Below are 19,459 nucleotides of genomic sequence, written 5' to 3' on the forward strand. Positions count from 1 at the left end.
TCTGGAAACAAGTTGAGTCCTAGAGCTGTTGGCTCCATGGAAACTTTTCTGCAGGAGCCCATCTTGAGTTGCAAGGCAGGCCTCCTTGGGCTGGTGTCTGCCATCCTTCCTTCCACCCAAAGAGGAGAAGTGGGGCCTCCAGCCAAATCCTGGGGCTCTCCATCAGTGGCCCTTTCCTTGTCCTGGCCCGAGGGACTCTAATTGGGCATTATGTGTAAAAAGAATAATATGAAAAAAGCTCAGTTCTCCAAGGCACCCAAGGCCGGGAGGGCTGAACATTCACCTCTCTGCAGGCCCAGAGTCTGAAGCGCTGTGCAATCAGCTGGTGAATCTGCTGCTGCCGATCCTTCTTTCGAACACTCTCATAGCTGGGCAGGCGAGCCAGCTGCCACAGGGGCAGCTGGTAACTGCTAGGTAGCCCCACACAGAATACCTCGGGCCCCTGGGGATAGCCCTGTGACCAAGAAAAGCCAAGGGAGCCAGGCAGGCATGCACGACGCTTCTCCAACTTCCATCTGGACGTTCTTCCCCAGAGTGATACCACAGGCCCTCCTCCTCTCCGAGTCTCTCTAGGCCTCCTCCCATCCTTCTCTTAGCCACACTAGGCTGCCAGCACACACCTCTCCCCCTACTCCCAGGTGGCAGCCCCAAGGGTCCTCCCTTACCTGCATCCGCCGAGACTCTCGGCACCTTTCTGCCTGGACCTCGGTGGGGTGTCCCATGGTGCTGAGGTAGGGAGGGGGGCTGTCCTGGGAGTTATGAAGGACAACTCAAAGTGGAGCTCAGCATTTAGGGTCAGCAAGCAAGAGAGCAAAGCCCAAACCATTTCTGTCCCCATGTCCCTCTCCCCATCCCTTTAGTTCTCACTATCGAGTTCAAGGCACAAAGCTTAGATCCTCATTTCAGAAATGCACTTGGGTATAAAGAGATTCCACTCCTTTCTAGCCACTAGTCATTCTCTCATGATCTGGCAGCCAGCTCTGATGACCTTTGTGGGGAGAGTCAGAGAAAACCTCCTCTTCCTGTCCCACCTCTCCATCCTCTGTCTGGTGCCCCAACTTGCAGGGATCAGAGCCTGGGGAGGCTGCAGGTCAGAAGATTTCTTTTGCTTTCTGTACCCAGGATCACATATGGTGCCCCATCCCTGAGGAGAGGACTGACAATACCCCTACCACCACCACCCCTCCCAGCAGTCGGGGCTCTGAGCCTTCCCCTGGGAACTAGGGAGACGGTGGGCCTCCAGTTGCTTGGAGAGCTGGGAAAAGACGATTGTCTTCAGCCGCAGCTCCCAGCACTGGGTCCTGTTTTAACAATGGCCATGGAGGAGGCTGGCCAGGATGTTGTTAACTCTTTGCACACTGCTGCCCTGGCCCCGAGGGAACCCAGGCTGGAAGATGTAGAGTCTGTCATAGAGTAGATTCCAAAGGCGTCTTCCATACTGAAACAGCTTCTTGGTCAGAGAGCAGGTGCCCCTTTGTTGGGATTGGGCTAGGGGACCATGAAGGGAAGGGGTTGTTGGGTAGGGGTGCTTACGTTTTGGCTGGGGCTCCGGAAGAAGTGGCAGGAGCAGAGGACCTGGCAGCACTGGGGCTCCCGCTGGTACAGCAGCAGCAGCAGGATGGCTGTGATGAACACCAGGGATGAAACTACCCTCCCCCAAGGGGCACAGCCGGGTTCAGCCTGGGTCTGGCATGCAGAGTCCCGTCTCCCCTCCCCAGGGTTGGAATTCGGCTCCAGAAGTTGGGTAGGAATGACCTGGCTGGGTCTGGTGTCAGCTTGACATGCAGGGGAGACTGAGGCGCAGGCAGCTCCCTTTGTGCTGCTGCATCAGCTCCCTGTGGGAGAGGTTTGTGCGGGAGAGTGGAGTAGCTTTATCCTGTCTCTTCCGTCAGCCCAGGGAAGGAGGCATGTGTGTGAGGGAATTTACAGAGGGACATACTTAGGAAGGGAGGGGCAGGAACTTGTGGCAGGACAGACACCCTTAGAAATGCTGGATCTGAGAAGGCAGCGGAGGGCTCGAGAGTCTGGACTCAGACTCCTGTGTCCAGCCCCTCCTGCTGTCCTAGACTGTGGCATCATGGAACCTGGCAGGGAAGGGACCTCAGGGATCCTATACTGACCATACACAGCATTCTTCCCAAGTGGCTTACTCTGGATGACCCTATAGAGGAGGCTGGGCTTCTGGCCTATGGTAAGGGGCCAAGGGTGCATCCGCCCCAACCCTGGGACTCGGACAGCAGTAGGGACTTACCGGTGGCCACAATTATGGCTAGGAGGCTGTTGTCCATGGTGATCTCTGCACGTGGAGCATCAGTGGCAGAGGGGTGCCAAGAAAGGACATCAGCCTTGAGCTACCTTGGGGACAGCCAGCAGGGCCACAGGACTGGCTCTCCCTCAACACTGGGTCACCCCCCAATCCAGGAACCGTGGCCCAGAGGGGCAACTTCATTCAGGGCCAGGATATCTGTGGGCAGCTCTCCAGGTTCTTGGCTTCTGCCCCTGCTTGTCCTGGTCAATTCTATGCCATGACCTAGTGTCCCCCAGATGGCAGTCCCCTCTGCAGGCCTGGCAGCCACAAAGGTCCCCCTAGAATCTTCAGGAGAACAGGCTCTGCTTCCACTAAAACTGAGAGACAGCCAGGGGAGCTCCAACTTGCCCAGATCTCTGCACTTCTCAGTCCCAGCTCCCCTCCCAGCCCAACTCTGCCACCCTCCACTTCCCATTGGCCCAGGTAACTGGGCTCCACATGCCAATTGGCTGTCTCTGGACTTGTCACCTCAAATGGAACAGAGGTGTCCATGGTTGCCCTGGAAACTGGGCACGTGCAGGGCCACAAAATACAAAAGCCTCTCTGCCCAGGCTCTCCCCCTCCCTGCAAAGGAATTAGTGTGCAGCTCCAGGGGCCCAGCCTGCCCCAACCGGCCCGCTCCCATCCCCATCCCACATCCGCCTGCCCGGAATCCTGATCTTGACCCCAGGGGCCCAGCCAGGGGAGGATTTCAAAGAAGCCTCAAAAAGCCCAAGCTTCCAGGCTGAGCTCCCCTACAAAAAGATGAGGGTGGGGACCTCCGGCAGCAGACACGCCGTACTCACGCTTGCCTCAGTGACCCGGACAGAGAGAGGGGAGGGGAGGGCCCCTGCTGCCAGGCCCACCCCCTGGACCTATCGGGAGTCCTGGAGCCGGGTCCTGCAGTGCTTCTAACTCATGGGGCCAAGAGGGCCCGCCAGAGCAGTGGGAGTGGGGCTGGACTTCCTAGTTCTCCCACTGGCCTGCAAATTAGAATCGCCGGGGGGAGCTTTAAACCCACGCCACTGTTGGGTTGCCATCTCAGACCAATTAACTCTGAACCCTCTGTGAGGATCACATCCACTGGGCTGAAAGTGCAAACGCAAAGTGTTCACAGCAGGTGACAGTAATGAGTAACTAGGACCTGGGGTGATAGGGTGGGAATGGCAGAGGCTGAAACAGCGCATGTCCCGCCTAGGTTCAAAAAAGAGGGCTTTGATAACTTGTGCTAACCCAACAATAGCATAGCCACAGCCCGGATTAAACCTGCAGGCTGGTCTGTGAGCCCTTAGCCAGCAGAGTCTGTGTGTTCTGATATTTACTGCCTGTGCCTAATATGCTGAATGCAGAGATTAATTTTTCTTTTCATTGACTTGAGTTGATGTAAAAAAAAAAATTCTGGAGAAGCAGAGTAGAGCTTCAGATGTTCGCTAAAATAGGAGCTAGAATAAACAGTCATCTTAGCCCCTGAACCCAAACACTGTTCTTCCTTGGAATTCTTGCTGTTAGCCCCTTCCTGGTTACCTGCCCTTAGGAAAGCAGGAGAATGTAGTGATAGTGGCCTGGAGGCCTCCTGCTTCCGTCTGAAGCCTGCTGCCACCACCTAATAGCTATGACTTGGGGCTCATCATTTCACAGTTCTCTGATGTGCTAAATGAAGATAATAAAAGTGCCCTTTGTTGTTGGCTGTGGGGAATAAATGAGATACTGCATGCCCCGTCAGCACAGTGGCTAAACCAACAAAAAACCCAATGCTGTTACTGGTGGTCAAGGGTGCCCTCTACTGGCAACTAGGAAAACTTGCCATGTGGCATCCTGGGCAAGAACTGAGCCCTTTGTTCCCCAGGCTGAGCTGATCGGAGCACTGTGACTGGCTGATAGGGTGCTTTTAAAGGGCCGAGAAACCTTCTTCTCCCTTCCACACTAAGCAAAGCGTGAGGTGACATTGAGCCCTTGCTGACAATGGCAGGATAGTTAGAGGGAGAAAGGGCTTGAGAAAAGGAGGGAGCCAGGATGAACCTTTCCACCATGGCCCTCCAAGGTGCTAGGGCAGTGGCCAGGGACCCCAGCCCCCGCTGTTCCTGCCCCTAAAGGGACAAGCACCAACGGTAACCACCAGGCCGTGGCTGGGTCAGGACTCTCAAGAACTCAGCTGGCTCTCCTGCTGGCCTACTAGGTGGTGATGAGGATGTCTCTGAGCCTCTGTGGGCCTGTTTACCCCTCCGAAAAAGAGAGGGCTGGATTAGATGGGTTCTTGCGTCCCATCTGGCTCTTGGATGGGTTCTAAACTGTTCTCACTCTGGGGGAATGAGACCTCCATCCTCTCACAGCTGCCAAAATACCAGCTAAGACTTTTATTATTATATATTTTTATTTACTTATTTTTTGGTGAGGACGAGTGGCCCTGAGCTAATATCTGTTGCCAATGTTCCTCTATTTTGTATATGGGACACAACCATGCATGGTGCATAGGCCCATGCCCAGGATCTGAAACCGTGAACCCCGGGCCACTGAAGTGGAGCACGTGAACTTGACCACTACGTCACTGGGCTGGCCCGCAGCCAAGACTTAGGTGAAGGTCCTACAGTGATGGCTCCCTGACACCCAGGAGGAAACACACAGAGGCTTAGCTTAGAGAGATAGAGATATATTTCTTCTGTTGCATATTTCAGACTTCACACTGAGCTTCAGGCACAATGCTGCTCCAGGTTCTTCTGAGAGCCCTGACAGAGTCTTCTTCCCACGCTGCTCGTGAGGGCTCCCCCGACTAAGGCGGGAGCCCAGGCCCTGCTTGCAGTTCTGGGTCGCTGGGAGACCCTGCACTGGTCTCAGCAGGCCTGGTGCCCTGCCTTTCCCATCAAGGGGCAGGGTATGCGGAAAACCCTAGAGCCAGCCCCACCCCCTCTTCTACGGTCCCCTGGCTACAAGAGGGGAGGCTATCCCGCTAGAGTCCAGCTCTGCAGTGCTCCCCCAAATCACCTGTTCTCCAGACCTCGGAGCCTGGCACGGCACTTGCACCCCTGCAGAGCCTCAGCCGTGAGCACCACACGCCCAGGCTGGGGGATGAGGCCCTGAAGAATGAGGTGGGCCCAGCCTCCTCCAGGGCAACAGCAGATGGGCTGGTCAGGCCCCTGCTCCCCAGAGCCATGGCCCACTTCCTGGGGCTGCTGTGAGCCCTATTGCACATCTTTTGTTTCCAGTTCCTCCCCCCACCACCCCTTTTCCTTAAAAAACAAAACAAAACTGGAGGAGAAGGTGAGCAAGAGCGGGGTGTGGAAACTGGAGCCCTTCTCCCCACATTCCCGCCAACTTCTGGTCCTCAGCAGAGCCATCAGCAGGAGTAAATACTATGCCCGCCTTCCTGCCGTCTATGCGGGTTCTTGATGGCTGACATGGGGGTACTGCCTGGGCCTCTGGTTCTTGCCTGTGGGGGGTGGACACCCTCCATTTCTTTAAGGTGCAATTCTCCGGGTCTTCCGGAGGCGCTGGCTGGGGCCCTGCTACCTGAGTCGCCCATCTGCTTTGACAGGCCCCAGCTCTGATTTGGGGTCGGGGAACAGAGAGCTCCAGCTGGTCAGTCTGCAGAGCTCCAGGGAGGGGCAGGCGGAGGGGCCCATGGCACACAGTCCGGCCACAGACCAGAAGCTGCTCAGTTCCCCATCTGTCCAGGCCTCGAGTGCGGGGCCTGTGAGCTCCACGTGTCGCCGGGCGGCCTCCTCCACGAGCTCTGGCTGAGGCAAGTTCAGGATGCCGCTCAGGCCCTGGAAACTCTGCTCCATATACTCGTTGTGGGGTGGCCCGGCGTGCAGCCAGCTGGCATCATCTGCGGGTGCGGAGCAGACAGTAAGCGTGCCCTGCCCAACTGATTCCATGAAGGCCAGACCCTGGGGGTCAGGTCTGGGCATCCCAGTTCCTGCTCCAGCTCAACCACTGAGTCACATCTTGCTGAGTGACCTGTGACCTGGGTAGCCCCAGGTCATGGAACTTTCTGTGCTTAGAAAACTGTTAATTTTATAAAATCAAGACAGTAAGCCCTAAATTCCCAATGTGAGGATTAAATAAAACAGTGGCTTCAAGGTGCTTTAGAAATTAAGGTAACCTTCCCATAATGGTCTAGTCTGTGTTACCTACGGCCCTCTCAGCCATCCCCAGTGGTTCCCAGAGCCGTCAGAAGCCTAGGACTCAGGCCTTCCAGCCGTGGGGGCCTGCTTGCTTCACCAACCTTCCTTCCCACCACTCTACTGCATCCTACTCCCCTCCGCCCTCTGTTTCCTCATGTACCACACACCTGCCAACTTGGCCCCCTCAGCTTGAAACACCCTTCTCTGTCTGCAAAGGTCCAGCTTCATTCAAGGCTCAGCTTCCATACCTGCCTGCTGGAAGGGTTGCCTCCATTCTTCCCCTTCTCCTTCATCAGACAGTCCTAGGAGAGCAGGGGTGTGGCTTCCTGCTCTAGATCTGCCACGGCCCCCAGTACCTCATCCTCCTCTGGGTTACCCCTGCTCTCACCTACCTTCTCCATGATAGGATGTGGCTGGAGGAAGGAAACATCTACCTACCTCTTGAGCACCTACTGCATACCAGCCACTTCTACCCACCTACTCATCCCTAATATCTCCTCAGGGGTAGTTACCTGTATTAGGCCCCCCGTGTGGGAACCTGTAGCCTATACCTGTGTTCAGAGCCTGCTCCCTTAGCCTCAGGCAAGTGGGTGGAGGGTCATGTGACCCTGCCCACCTACTATGCAATGGACTAGGATGGCCAGTCAGATTTGCTGTCTCAAGAACGTGGAACTTGGGGACCAAGAGGCCCTCATCAGTCTCTGTTGCACTGAGAAGCCATGTATCATGTATTGAGAGGCCAGAGCCTGAGGCTCATAGAGAGAGAGAGGACAGGACGAGGGACAAGATGGCCCCAGAGAAAGAGACAGCACTTCTGGTTCCCAGTGAGACCTGAGACATTTCCTGGGTTCTCAGGGAGAGCCCTACATTCTTCCAATAATTTCCCCTTTTTGACTCGAGCTAGTTTGAGTGGATTTGTGTACCACGCACCCAGGAGGTCTCCAGTGGTTGTTGTATTACTCCTACTTATGTGTCATAAGACTGAGGCTCAGGAAGGACAAGTAATTTGCCAAGGATAAAAGTCCAACTGAAGTGTCAGAGCTCTGTTCCAAAGCTGCGTCTCCCTGACTCCAAAGCTTCCCTTTTTCCCGCACCACAGTGCAGGGTCCTGGAGGCTAAGGCTGCACGACCAAGCCCCACCCTTCCCATTCCCCTCCTCTAGGGATGGGGGTCAGCTCTGATGGCCAGCTTCTTGGGGTCACCTGCCTGGCAAATCCTATTCTGTTCGGCTTCTGGGCATCATTTGGGAAAGATCCTTACCTTTCCTGAGAGGTAGTTTGCGGTTGAAGGTCAAGGGCAGCACGAGGAAGCGGATCTCACCCAGGGGTTCCCAGAACTGAAGCAGTCGAACCGTCCAGGCCCCTGGCCGCAGGGGCCGGCTCAGTGGGGGCTTGTACTGCGTGACCTCAGTCTCCGTGTCTACTGCGATGTCATAAGACGTGGCCACCACATAGGTGGGGTCAATCCACACCACGGTGGCTGTGAGGTTGGGGCCCCGGGCCCAGCGCTGCATGGCCATAGGCTCGTCCAGCGGCCCCAGCAACCCCCCAAAGTTCCGGAAAATACGCTCCTTGGGGTCCCACTCGGTGCCAACCTGTAGGGAGGGAGGCAGCTGGGCAGGAGCCTGGCGGGAAAGTCCTCTCTACTCTGATGCTGCCTCTAACTCACTGTGACCTCGGGCTAGTTACTGTCTCTCTCTGGGCCTCCATTTCCCCATCTACAAAACGTAGTGCTCAGACTAGGATTTCTTTAATCTCTCTCCCAGCTCTGAGAGTCCTTGTAGGCTCCCATTCTGACCTGTTCTGCAGTGATGGGGACAGTAAGGCAGAGAGGTTTGAAGCCCTGCCCAGAGACCATCCCCACATGAAGCCAAGGCCTCTGAGAAAGAGACCAAGGAGACACTCAGAAGCTTAACCTATGGCCTGAATGGAACATCCAAGTCCCTCTAGAAGAAAATCCCTGTAGTTTAGAAGACTGGCTTGTGTTGTAGTGGAACTACAGTCCCCTCCCTGCACACTGCATGTCCTCTGTACGCCCCAAGTGAGGTGCTCCTCAATGTGCGCATGCGAGGTTGATAGGCACGTGCACAGGGCATGGCCAAGGCTGCATCACTGGAAAGAAGAGCCCAGGAACCCAGTCCTGAAAGGCCTAACCCGGTCCTTACCCTTCCCTTGGTGTCTGTCCCTCTCTTCCCACTACCCTGAGTCTTGCTGGGGGTCAGGAGAAAGCAAGGGGAGGGCCTGTCCCACCTCCAAACTCTGGAGCCGGCTGGCCTGGTCACTGTGCCCCAACAGCTTCAGCGACCCCTGGGGCATCAGCCACATCTCAAGCGTCTCTGCTGGCCCCTGGGCTGAGGGCTGCACCGCCTGTGTCACCAGGTAGCCCTGGAAATGGTCGTCATAGAAATACAGGTGCACGCTGGACGGCAAGCCCCTGGGCTCAAACCTAAGAAGGTTCCAGCAGGGAGAAAGGGAGATGCCATCAGCACACCTGACTTGGCCTGGAGTCCCAGGAAGGGGGCTCTGGGGAGTCCCATCCCCAGGTGCTTCCTTTGCCCCAAATCTCACACCCATAGCACCTATGTGCCTGGCTCCTGCTGTCTTTGTTTTATTTCCATTTTTCCCGGCCTCAGACTGGGGGCTCCCTGGGGACAAGGGCTGTCTCTTTCTGATTGGCCTCCCCATGGGGCACCACACCCCGAGGGCCTGCAATATGTCAGAAGGAGGTCTCACCTGCAGAGTGGGGTGGCCAGCGGGGATGCAGCGGTGGCAGCATGGCGCAGGCTGAGGCGGGCAAAGGCAGTATAAGCGGTGAGCATGACATCACTGAGCCCACTGGGGCCATCGGCCATGTCATAGGTGTTCTCCCAGTAGGCCTTCAGGGCTGGTGTGCCGGGGGGGTAGCTGCCGTACAGGTGGAAGTCCAGGATTTCCAGTACCTCCTGGTTCACAGTCGACTCAAACTTCCGGGCAAAGAAGGTGGGTCTGGAGACTTGCTGGAGACAGGCAGGGAGGGTGAAGGGGTCTGGAAGTCCCAGAGCACAAGGCAGGGGAGGGGGACCCTCCCAGAACTTCCTAGAGATCAGCCTCCTGGGCTCTTCCTGCTGCCACTGTTGCCCAGAGCCCCGAGGGCGGCTCCAGGGGAAGGCCCCCAGATTCTCTGACTAGCCCACCCTGAATCCTTTCTGACTCTGGAAAGCTGATGGTGAAAAGCTAGCAAGGGGCAGCCACTGGGGGTCGTGGGGAAGCACCTGCAGTCGGAGGAAGTCCTGTGGCTTGAAGTCATTGGGGGAGCAGCCACACCAGTCCACGATATGCTTGTACTGGCACTTGCAGCCCAGTTTGCGGTTCCAGTTGGTGACCCGCAGGTTGTTGTCCACGAGGCTCTCACAGGCTGGGCTGTTCTCCAGCACCGTGTGGAAGAAGGACTGCAGACAGCAGGGCAGGGTGGAGGGTGAGCCGTGGGCACCCCGTCATGTGCCCTCCCTGGCACTGGTGCGGGCCCAGGCCACCCACCTCAGCAGGGAGCAGTGTGTACGTGTAGAATTGGCGTAGCTGGGCCACAAGTGGGTCATCTGTGTACACCACATACTCCACGAAGCTGCGCGTTAGCACGAACCAGTCAGAGCCGCCGTCCACCACGATGCCTGCTGGGATCTGCCGTTCACCCAGGCGCCACATGTGTGAGTCACACTCATGGAAGAGCCGGTCCAGGCCCTGTTTCTTGATGAACCTGTTGGTGGCAGACCGCCATGGCTGAGGGTTGTGCTAGGTGGGGTCCAGGCTCTCTCATCTGCCTGGGAAGCAGCACTCCTCAATCTGTGATTGGTTTGGAGGCTTTGTAACCCAGGGCCTGGGCCACCGAGCCCCCTGTGTGGGAGAGGATGTGATGAGACCCCAGGGCCAAGGCCTCCTCCCCGACTCCCTCACCTGGAGTTGTCCCGGCCATGTGACTTGAGAAAATTCTTGTCTCGGTTCTTCGACAGGAAAGCCACCAGCTCCTCGTTGGTCCTGGAGAGGGAACGGGGTGTGGGCAGTGGTGAAGGGGGTTGCTCAGTCACTGGCCCAGAACAGACTCCCTCCAGCACTCTTTACCTTCACCCCCAGGCCCCTTCCTTTCTCACAGAGAGCTGTCCTGGCCTCGTGCCCTACCCCCAATTGATGCTCTGGAGTGGTGGGCACCTGAGACGCCTTAGGAAGACCACCTCATCCTTCCTCCACCCCTTGCTGTCTGACCCAGCACCCCCAGGTACAGACCTCTGGCTCCTCCTCCTCCCCATCTCTGGTCACTCTCAATCTCCAGATCATCTTTCACCAACCCCTCCCCTAAAACATTGCTGGGGCCAAGGGACCATATCTGGGCTGTGTGGATCCCAGAAGGAGGCATGGGGGGAGCAGTGTAGGAATCCATCAGGACCCTCCAACTGCGAGTGCCCAAATGGCCCCCCTCCCATCTGGAGGGTTCAGAGCACCTCCCCACACCTGGTTGGGTAGTCGGTGGCACTGAGGTTGATGAAGAAGTCCCAGGCCCAGCCAGGCACCTCCAGCAGGTCCTGCATGCTCCGCAGATACATCCTCAGCAGGCTGGCCCCGCCCCAAATGGTGACCATGCGCCAGGGCGTCACCCGCACGTTATCATACTGCCGGGCCAGCTCCACCACCTCGCGGTGCAGGTAGTTGGAGCGCTGCAAGGGGGAGAGGGGGACGCTCAGCAGCCACAGGTGGACCCCCAGCATTACAACCTCCCCACTCTACCCCAACCCCAGGACAGAATATAAGTGACATGGAATGGAGAGAGCAGAAGCCAAGGCTCCAGCTCCTAACTAGCCGTGTCACCTCGTGCTGGCTGTTCCCCCATTCTGGACCTGTTTCCCGGTCTCTGGGCCACCAGAGCGGGTGAGAGACCCTCTCTGTCTGTGACCTTCTGGATCTCTGCTCTACTCAGATCCCCACGGTCTCCTCACCAGCCCTCCCCATAGTACCTTGTCCACATGGATGTAAAAGAAGTGCTGCTTGTGGTACACAGCCTTGAGAAGACGCTTCAGCTGGCGGATGGCGCGGCCATGAACCACCAGCATGTAGGCAATTCGTACCGGAGGGCCATCCACGGGCTGCTGGGCCTGGACCTCATCCCACTGGATGCCAGGGCTCATCTTCCCTGAGAGTAGAGAACAAGGTGGGAAGAGGGGGCCGCCTGCCTTCCAAAGGAAGAACCCTGGACTTGGAGCCTGACGGTCCTGGGTCCCAGCTCTGCATCTGCGACTCAGCACTGATCACCAACTTGGGCAGGGAGGTGGGCCCCTCTGAGCTTTCATCCTCTGAGAAATGGGGGTGAGGATCCTTGCCATGCCACCTCCCAGGGCTGCCACCTCTCCGCCCAGGCCTGTGTCTTACCAGCCAGCTGGCAGTGCCGGGGCACAGCCTTGGGCATGAGGTTCCCAGCCTGGTGCAGGCACACCACGTTGGCGATCTCCTGCTGGCACTGCTTGGAGCTGGCCCGGGCCAGTGCAGACAGCGCGTCCTTGCCCACAATCTCACACTTTGGGGTGAAGCCGTTGTCAGTAGGCTGGGGGGCACCCTCCACACTCCCTGTGTCTCCGTGTGGTGGGAAGCCAGCTGCCCCAACCAGCGCCTCCCCAGCCGCTGCCCCACTCAGGTTCTGGCGGCCTGGGGCCTCTGGGGGTGGGGCTGGCGGGACCCGCCGGCTGGCTCTGTGCCGGCTGGTTACTGCCCGTACCACCTTGGCCACAGGTACACCTGGGCTCTCGGCACGGCCCCGCCAGCGCCCATGCCTTCTGCCTGCGCTGCCCCGTCGCCCAGCTGAACTGTCTGTGTCCTTGGAGCCCTCGCCGGGGTCCAGCGGCCGTGGCTTCCTCTGCCTTCCTTTCTGTAAAAGACAGGCAGACACAGGTCACTGGGGCACTCTCCTCCTGCTCCTTTAGCTCCCTGCTGGCCTCAGGCCCAGGGGCTCCTGCCATCTTTACCCAGAAGTTCTGTTCATGTGAGGATTCTGCACAAACAGCACTTCCAGAGGGAGCTTCCCTGACCAGCCGGCCGAGGAAGCGTCACCTCCCCCCATGGCACCATCGCATCCACATCCCCACTATCACACGGATGACAGGACACTGCCTCTCTTTTGTGCTTTGGATTCAGATACGACTTTCTTTTTCAGCAGATAGGAAAATGAATTTCCACATATATCACAAGAGAGAGGTGCAGAGACCCTGCAGACGATACAAGAGCGTCCACCCAGCACTCCGACCCGGGCCTGGCTGGAAAGAGGCAGCGTTCTTCAGAAGGAAAGCACTCTGCTGATGAGGGCATTTCCATGTGGGAGTGCTGAGGCCACAAGAGAGTGAAGGGGTCTTGCCTGGTGGGGAGGACAGAGATGCAATCTGAGACCCCAGGATGGGCTGGGTTCTCTGGGAGGCAGAGACTGAGATAGAGTCAGAATGCAAGAGATTCACAGGGGGTAGCAGCTATGCATGATGGGGGAGCGGGAGTAGGAATCAGAGGGAAAGCCTCTGGACCACCATGCAGGCCTGACACCTGTGCAAGGACAGGGAGAAAGGAAGAGCTTCAGACTACAGTTCAGCTCGGAGAAAGCCTTGGCCAGCTAATGGGAAACGCCGGTGCAAAGACGGCCTGTGGATGCGAGCCCTTGTACCACCACCACACTTAGTCACTGGCTGGGAGCTGCCCAGGAAGAGCCCGGCTGTGGCTAGAAGGCTGAGGCAGAGCCTGAAGGCACCTGCAGCTGGAGGCTGGCCAGTAATGCTACTCCCAGCAGGTTCTCTCTCGAAGGGAAACCTGAGTGGTGTACCTCCATAGCTGCCACACCCTGCTTCCTGGCTCCTCCTGCCTCTTCTCAACCCAGGTGCTTCCCTGGATGGCCCGGTTACATTTGAAAGTGTGTATACACACCCTACCCTTCTCTCCAGCCTTCCCTGTCCCCGTGCGGTAACCCCTCTTCCCTGCCCGACCAAATCCTATCCATCCTTCAAGATCCAGCTCCAAGTCCCCTCGTGGGAAGCCAGCCTATTTGCCCCAAGTGGGACGTTCCTCTAGCAGACTGAGCTCCTTGGGGAGAGGCTTTCATGTCAGCCCCATCTCCCCAGTGCACACGAGGGCATCTGTTTGGTGTCTGGTGGGTGAGATGTGGAAAGCATGGAGGAGCAAGAGGTATAGTGTGACAGACTCTGGAATGACTAGGGCTCTGTCACTCCTCCGCAGGTACCCACCGTCTCTGAGTGTGTTCCCTCAGCTGTAAAATACAGGAGAGAAGTGTCAGTGTCAAATGAAAGAGAGCCTGAGATAATGCAGCTGGAAAGAGCTGTCTCCATAAGCTGCCCCCTTTCCTCTCACCATTCTCTGTAAACCACTTCATGGGCCTCCCCTCCACCACCCGAGGGCAAGTCCCTTTCTGGCCTGGCCACAGCCTCTTCTTGAAGCGCCCTCTTCATTTGGCTTCCAGGACGCCATCCTCCTGGCCTCTCCTTATCAGTCTTCTTGGCTGACCCTTCCTTATCTCCCAAGGCTACCCTGGGGCCTTTCCTTGTCCTCACTTCCCGGGAGATCTCATTCAGTCTCTAAACTCCATCTATTCAGAGGTTTCTCTCTCTGGCCTGGATTGCTCCCCTGAACCTTCAGGTATTTAACTGCCAGCCTCCTTGACATCTCCCTTGGGAGCTTGATAGACCTCTCAAACCCACAAGTCCAAAAGCGACTCCTGAGCTTCCTCCCCAACCAGCGTCTGCTGCAGTCTTCCCCATCTCAGTCAATGACGACTCCATCCTTCAAGTTGTCCAGGACAAAAACTTTTGCAAGTCATCTTTGACTCTTGTTTCCCTCATACCCATCCCCTGTAAATCCTTCCAAATACATCCAGAATCTGATCACATCTCATTGCCTCCATCACTGCCTGCCTCTGCCTGGGGTCCCTGCTCCTACTCTGGTTTCCCTGTAGTTGGTTCTCATCACAGCAGCCAGCGTTCCTGGGAAAACAAGGCCCATCTCACCAGCCCTCTGCTGGAAACCGCCCACGGCACCCCCTCTGAGGACGAGGCCCAAAGCCCTTACAGGAGCCTACAAAGGTGGTGTGAGCTGTGTCTGGCTGCCCCCTCCCGCCACCCTGCCCCTCTCTGACCTCATCTCCTACCAACCTCTTCTCATGCTCACTCTTCTCCAGCCACAATGGCCTTCTCAGTATCCCTCCATCCCACCTGACACTCGCTGTGCCCTGTACCTGGAATGCTCTCCCCTAGATGTCCCCACAGATCATTCCTTGCCTTCTTCCATTCTTTGCTCAAATGGGATCTTCTCAGTAAGACCCTGACCACTGTACTTAAAGCTCCAGCCCTCTTGCCGCCTCTGCTTTGTTTCCTCTATGGCACTCAATGCCTTCGCTCATCCTCTACTGTATTCAATATATTGTTATTCTGTGTCTCTCCCCTTCAAGGATGTAAGCTCCACGGGGACAAGGCTTTTTGTCGTTTTGTTCACTGAATGTCTGGCAATGGGAGACACTCAATAAATATTTGTTGAATGAATGAATGAATGTAGAGCTCTGGGTGCAGGCTCAGCATTCAGTGCCGCCATCCTTATTCTTATTACTGAAAGTGGACGGAGAAACAGTCAAATGCGAACTCAGGAGAGGGCTCAAGACCCTCAGACGCTTTGGACTCTTCTGGGTTGAGTTTTCCCTGCCCCTCCTCGCCTAGCACCTTCCTCCCTTCCTCTGTCAGAGCACAGCAGGCACCTCACATGTCAGGCTGACAGCTGCCTTAAGGCCAGAGCCCCACCCCTACACCCTAGCACCCATGCCCTCTGTGCCTGGCATAGCCCTCTAATCTCTTGAGAGGTGTGCAATGAGAGCTAGGGCATCCATCTCCATCTGAGAAGAGGCACCTGCAGGAGGGAGGGCAGGGTGGGGAGGAAGCAACAGACCCCATTCTATATCCACATTGGGGAGGGCACCCAGAACTGGGCAGCCCCACTGAGTGCAGTGTACATCAACCTGGTGATGTCTGACCTGGCCACACAGTGGGCAGAGAAAGACATTCTCGAGCTTAGGTGGGTAGAGATGGCGAGGAGCTGGGGGCTCTCAGGATGGAAGCCAGTATCAGCGAGACAGGAAGCTGGTCTGGAGGGCAGGGCACAGGGCACAGGGCCAGGCTGGCTGTGGTGGGGGACAGGATGTGGGAGGAGATGGGCATCTTGGTGCCCTGCACTGCAGCAGGGAGCTTGCTGACCCTGAGAAGGACACCCCAGAGGAGGCTGGGGAACTAGAAGGCAGCAGTGAGGAACGGGAGGGAGGTCCCCTAGTGGGCAGCCAGCCCCCACCTCTGCCCCTTGCAGGCATGTTCATATGATTAGCAGCAGGGCCCTATACTTGTGCCCCTAGAGGAGCTGCCCTCTGTGCCCTGAGGTCAGAGTCCCCTCTGACTACTGAGGGTGGGGACTGGCCCTCTGACCTCTGGTCTGGATGCGTTCCGGCCTCTGAGGCCCCCTCCTCCCCACTGAGGAGGCATTCAAAGTCCTCTGCCACTTCCTGGCTCCGCAGCTCCTCAGAACCCTTCTCTGAGCCAGGGAGACCACGAATACAGCAACGCTTACCCAAACCCCCCCACCTCTGGATTTCTCAGACTGTGTTTAAAGTGAGCGGTGAGACAATGTTTGTGAAAGCTCTGAAAACCATAAAGTGGCTCTTTGGATGTTAATGGGCATCCCTGGTCTCCACTCTAGTCCCTCCACAGACGGGCGGAGTGTGCATCTTAAATGCACATCTGATCCCATGACTGCTTAAGCCCCTTCGGTGCTCTCCCACTGCACTTAGAATAAAACCCCAGCCCCTCACTGTAGTCTCGAGGATGTGCCCTGGGCTAAGTCTTAAACCCTCTTCCAGGGAACCACCACACCCTCCTTTCCATTCCTCAGAGGCCCCTAGCTAAGCCCATTGTCCTCGGGCCCTTTTGCCCAAACTCTGCCGGCCTCTTCCCCAGGCTGACTGGTGCCTCCAGCTCACGGGCCACTTCCTGCAGAAGCCTTACCCGACCATCTGTTCTAAACCAGCCCCCTTGTTATTCGACTGAATTTCCTTTTCACTGTCAGCCTCTCCCTGCAGAGTGTCTGCCCACGAGGGCCGAGACCTTGTCTATTTTGTTCATTTCTCTATTCCCAGTATCATCACAGTGCCTCGTACAAAGTAGGACTTAATAAATATTTGTTGAATGAATGATTAAATGAAGGAATGAATCCCATTCCCAATGTGCAGAGCTGAGATAATCAGAGTTATTTACTGATGGCTTAGCATATGCCAGGAACTCCTGCAAATACTTCACAGGTATCATTTTTATTTAATCGTTACAATCACCCAATGAGAGAGGTGCTATTATCCCTGTCTTGAGGGGGGATACTGATGAGGACACAGAAAGAGGTTGGGTGACTTGCCGGTGGTCACATGGCTACTTAGGAGCAGCGCTGGAATAGGACATAGGTCGGTGAAGCGGGGCAGTCCAACCTCAGTGTCCACCTTCCTAAGCACTATATTAGGCTGCCTGGCAATACCCAGGTCTGATGCGGTGGCTGCTGAGGGAGACCAAGCACCAGTGGCTGCTTGGACAGCACAACATTTAGGTCATCAAGGATCGTTTTCCATTCTAGTCCAGGGATTCCCCTATCAAGCTTCTGCCAGGAAGCAGAGGAGAGGGGAGAGGGGCTCCCAACCACTCTACTGCCCCACTTCTCCACCCCAGCCCGTGGGCAGGGCAGCAGGGACCTTGAGGCCTGGACAATCTCTCTGCCCAAACAAAGACTCACAGAGCCGTGCCACTCAGGGCCATTTGTTTCTGAGAAGCCTCAGATGCTTTACCATGCCCCTCCCCAGGGTGGTCACAGGCTTCTGTCACATACTCCAGAGTCAGAGCGCTCCCTAACTGCCTCAGCAGCCCATTCCATCTCAGAATGTCTCATCTGCCCAGAGAGTCTTCTTACACTGAGCCCAAAACACTCGCTTCCTCTTCCTCCTACTTATTGGTCCACATAGAACAAGCTCACTCCCTTCGGATGTCACAGAGCTAGCCTCCCCCACCACCTCCTTTTGGACTTATGGTCTCAGGTGACTCTGTTCCAGCTCCCCTCACCATCCCAGCTGCTTGGTTCTCCCAAAAAAGGCAAGAGCAGCTCTTCTCCCAGTCTCCGCACCCGGCCTTCCAGACGGCCCAGACGCAGGAAGGGGAACCTTGGCCTTCCGTCTGCCAGTTGGAGAAACCCAGGACGACATGGCAAGCAGAGCGTCTGACCTAGAATCCTAGGAGCACCAGAACCAAGGGGGTGGTGCTGAGGACTGGGAAGTCCTGTCCTCTGCCCCACAGCTTAGGGCCAGGGTTTGGCCTATCCTCCCGGACCTTTCAGGATGGCCCCAGACCCCACTGCACCCTTCCTGACCACGCTGGGGAGGACATATGTGGGCCTCCAGCTAAAACCACAGCAGCCAAGAGTGGGTGAGACCCACGGGGCAGGGACTTGGGGACTGAGCAGGACGGGTTTGCCCCTGCTCCGTGGCCTGGGGCTCTGCTAAACCAGCTGCTGCTGTCCCCATTCCCTTAGAGCCAGAGGGGCCCCCTCCCCAATTCCCTAATGTCTTAAGGCCAACTCACCAGCTCACTTTCCCCTGCCATCCTCTCCTGAAGACCCACACAGGTTCTTCAGACCCCTGGCTGAGACAGCCATGCCTCGGGGACACTCCACGTCTCTCCCTCGGGGTCGCTCCCTTTTCCCTCAGTTGCTGGAGTGAGTTCCAGCCCAGGGCTCCACTTCCCCACCGGCCCTTGCTCGTCAGGCGCCGCTAGGCGAGGATGCCCGGGGTCCCTCGGCCCCACTCCTCGACCCACGGCGCGCACCCCCCCCGGCCCCCTCCCAACTTCAGAAAGTTTGGCCTGGGGCACCCCACCTCGGAGCAGGCTCGGGCCCAGCCCCACCTCCCGGCCCCGCTCCCTGCGCCTGACCTTCATTGCTCCCCAGGCGGTAAACCACCCCACCAAGACCCGCCCCTCTCACCCCGGTCCCCTGTCCTCCCGCGGCCCGGGCCTCCGGGTCACGCACCGCCCCCGCGCGCAGTCCCCGGGCCCGACTGGGAAGGGGGCTCCCGGCGTCCGATGACGCGCTCCAGGCAACCGCCCGCGCTCGGCACGCACGCGGCCAGTGCCCCACTTCCCCAGCCGGGGCCGCCCGCAGCCCCGCCAGGACCCCGCGCGCTCCCGCGCCCGGCCTGCCCGCCTGCCCGCCCGGCAGTCGGAGCACCTCGCCCGGCTCGTCCTCCTCCAGGCCGCTGAAGCTCCACACCACTAGGCCTTGCAGCAGCAGGATGGCCAGCGCCGTCGCGATCGCCAGCTTGTAGCGCCGCACCAGCTTCTGCACTCGCGCGCTCGCCACCATCTTCCTGCCCGGGACGCGGGGCGCGCGCCCAGACCTGCAACCCGTCCGCGGGCGCGCGCACGAGCGCGGACCTTGCTGGCTCCCCCTCGGTAGGCGGGCCGGGTGCGCGCTGGGGCGGGGCCGGAGGAGGGGCCCGCGGGTCCGAATCGCCGCGCCCCGCAGGCCAGGGGCGGAGCCTGGGCCCGCAGAGCCGCCTGCTCTAGCCGCGGAGGGCGTGGGGCGGGGCGCGGGCCTCCCGCGCCGGGTCTGCTCCCCACCGTACCTTCCCTGTCTGTGCACATGCTCCTTCTCCTGCGTGTGCTCACCTCCTCTTGGACCGCAGACCGTGGTACCGGGGCCCGACCCCTCTCTTGCTCTCCGACTGGTATCTCGGGGGAGCGGGAAAACTCAGCCCCGCGCGGATAGACTCTCCGCTCCAGGGCGCACAGAGAATGCTGTAGCTCCCAGAAACGCCAAGTTGACAGAGACTAAGTGCCACAGGCCCTTGCTTTCTTTGCGACCCTGGAGGCCGCACTTACGGGGCAAAGTCTAACCCCCTTGACTGGCATCTGAGGTCCTTCACAAAGCCTCTTACCTCTCCCCGCCCTCTCTCATCATAAGCATCCTCAGGCCTCTGC

The 19,459-nt window shown here is 57.8% G+C and overlaps 1 protein-coding gene across 1 annotated transcript; it reads right to left on the reverse strand.

The window, feature by feature from the left end:
* Positions 1 to 4,918: 4,918 nt before the first annotated feature.
* XYLT2 (xylosyltransferase 2) lies at positions 4,919 to 18,949 on the reverse strand. Its single transcript, XM_014833752.3, has 11 exons — positions 18,708 to 18,949; positions 11,802 to 12,294; positions 11,390 to 11,565; positions 10,890 to 11,092; positions 10,338 to 10,418; positions 9,924 to 10,140; positions 9,659 to 9,835; positions 9,141 to 9,403; positions 8,658 to 8,853; positions 7,669 to 8,002; positions 4,919 to 6,110 (listed from the first exon to the last, which is right to left on the reverse strand). Exons 1-11 carry the CDS (start codon positions 18,840 to 18,842, stop codon positions 5,788 to 5,790), a joined length of 2,598 nt encoding a protein of 865 aa, XP_014689238.1. The 5' UTR covers positions 18,843 to 18,949; the 3' UTR covers positions 4,919 to 5,787.
* Between the last annotated feature and the right edge of the window lie 510 nt (positions 18,950 to 19,459).

The sequence above is a fragment of the Equus asinus genome, chromosome 13 (assembly GCF_041296235.1).
Source record: "Equus asinus isolate D_3611 breed Donkey chromosome 13, EquAss-T2T_v2, whole genome shotgun sequence".
Taxonomy (NCBI): domain Eukaryota; kingdom Metazoa; phylum Chordata; class Mammalia; order Perissodactyla; family Equidae; genus Equus; species Equus asinus.

Bases quoted from the DNA above. Each gene is read 5' to 3' on its own strand.
- XYLT2 (XM_014833752.3), bottom strand. From the start codon at position 18,842: ATGGTGGCGAGCGCGCGAGTGCAGAAGCTGGTGCGGCGCTACAAGCTG. The intron at 9,404-9,658 runs GTGCTTCCCCAC...GCCTGTCTCCAG, and splicing joins AGGACTTCCTCCGACTGCAG to CAAGTCTCCAGACCCACCTT. The intron at 8,854-9,140 runs GTGAGACCTCCT...GAACCTTCTTAG, and splicing joins CTGGCCACCCCACTCTGCAG to GTTTGAGCCCAGGGGCTTGC.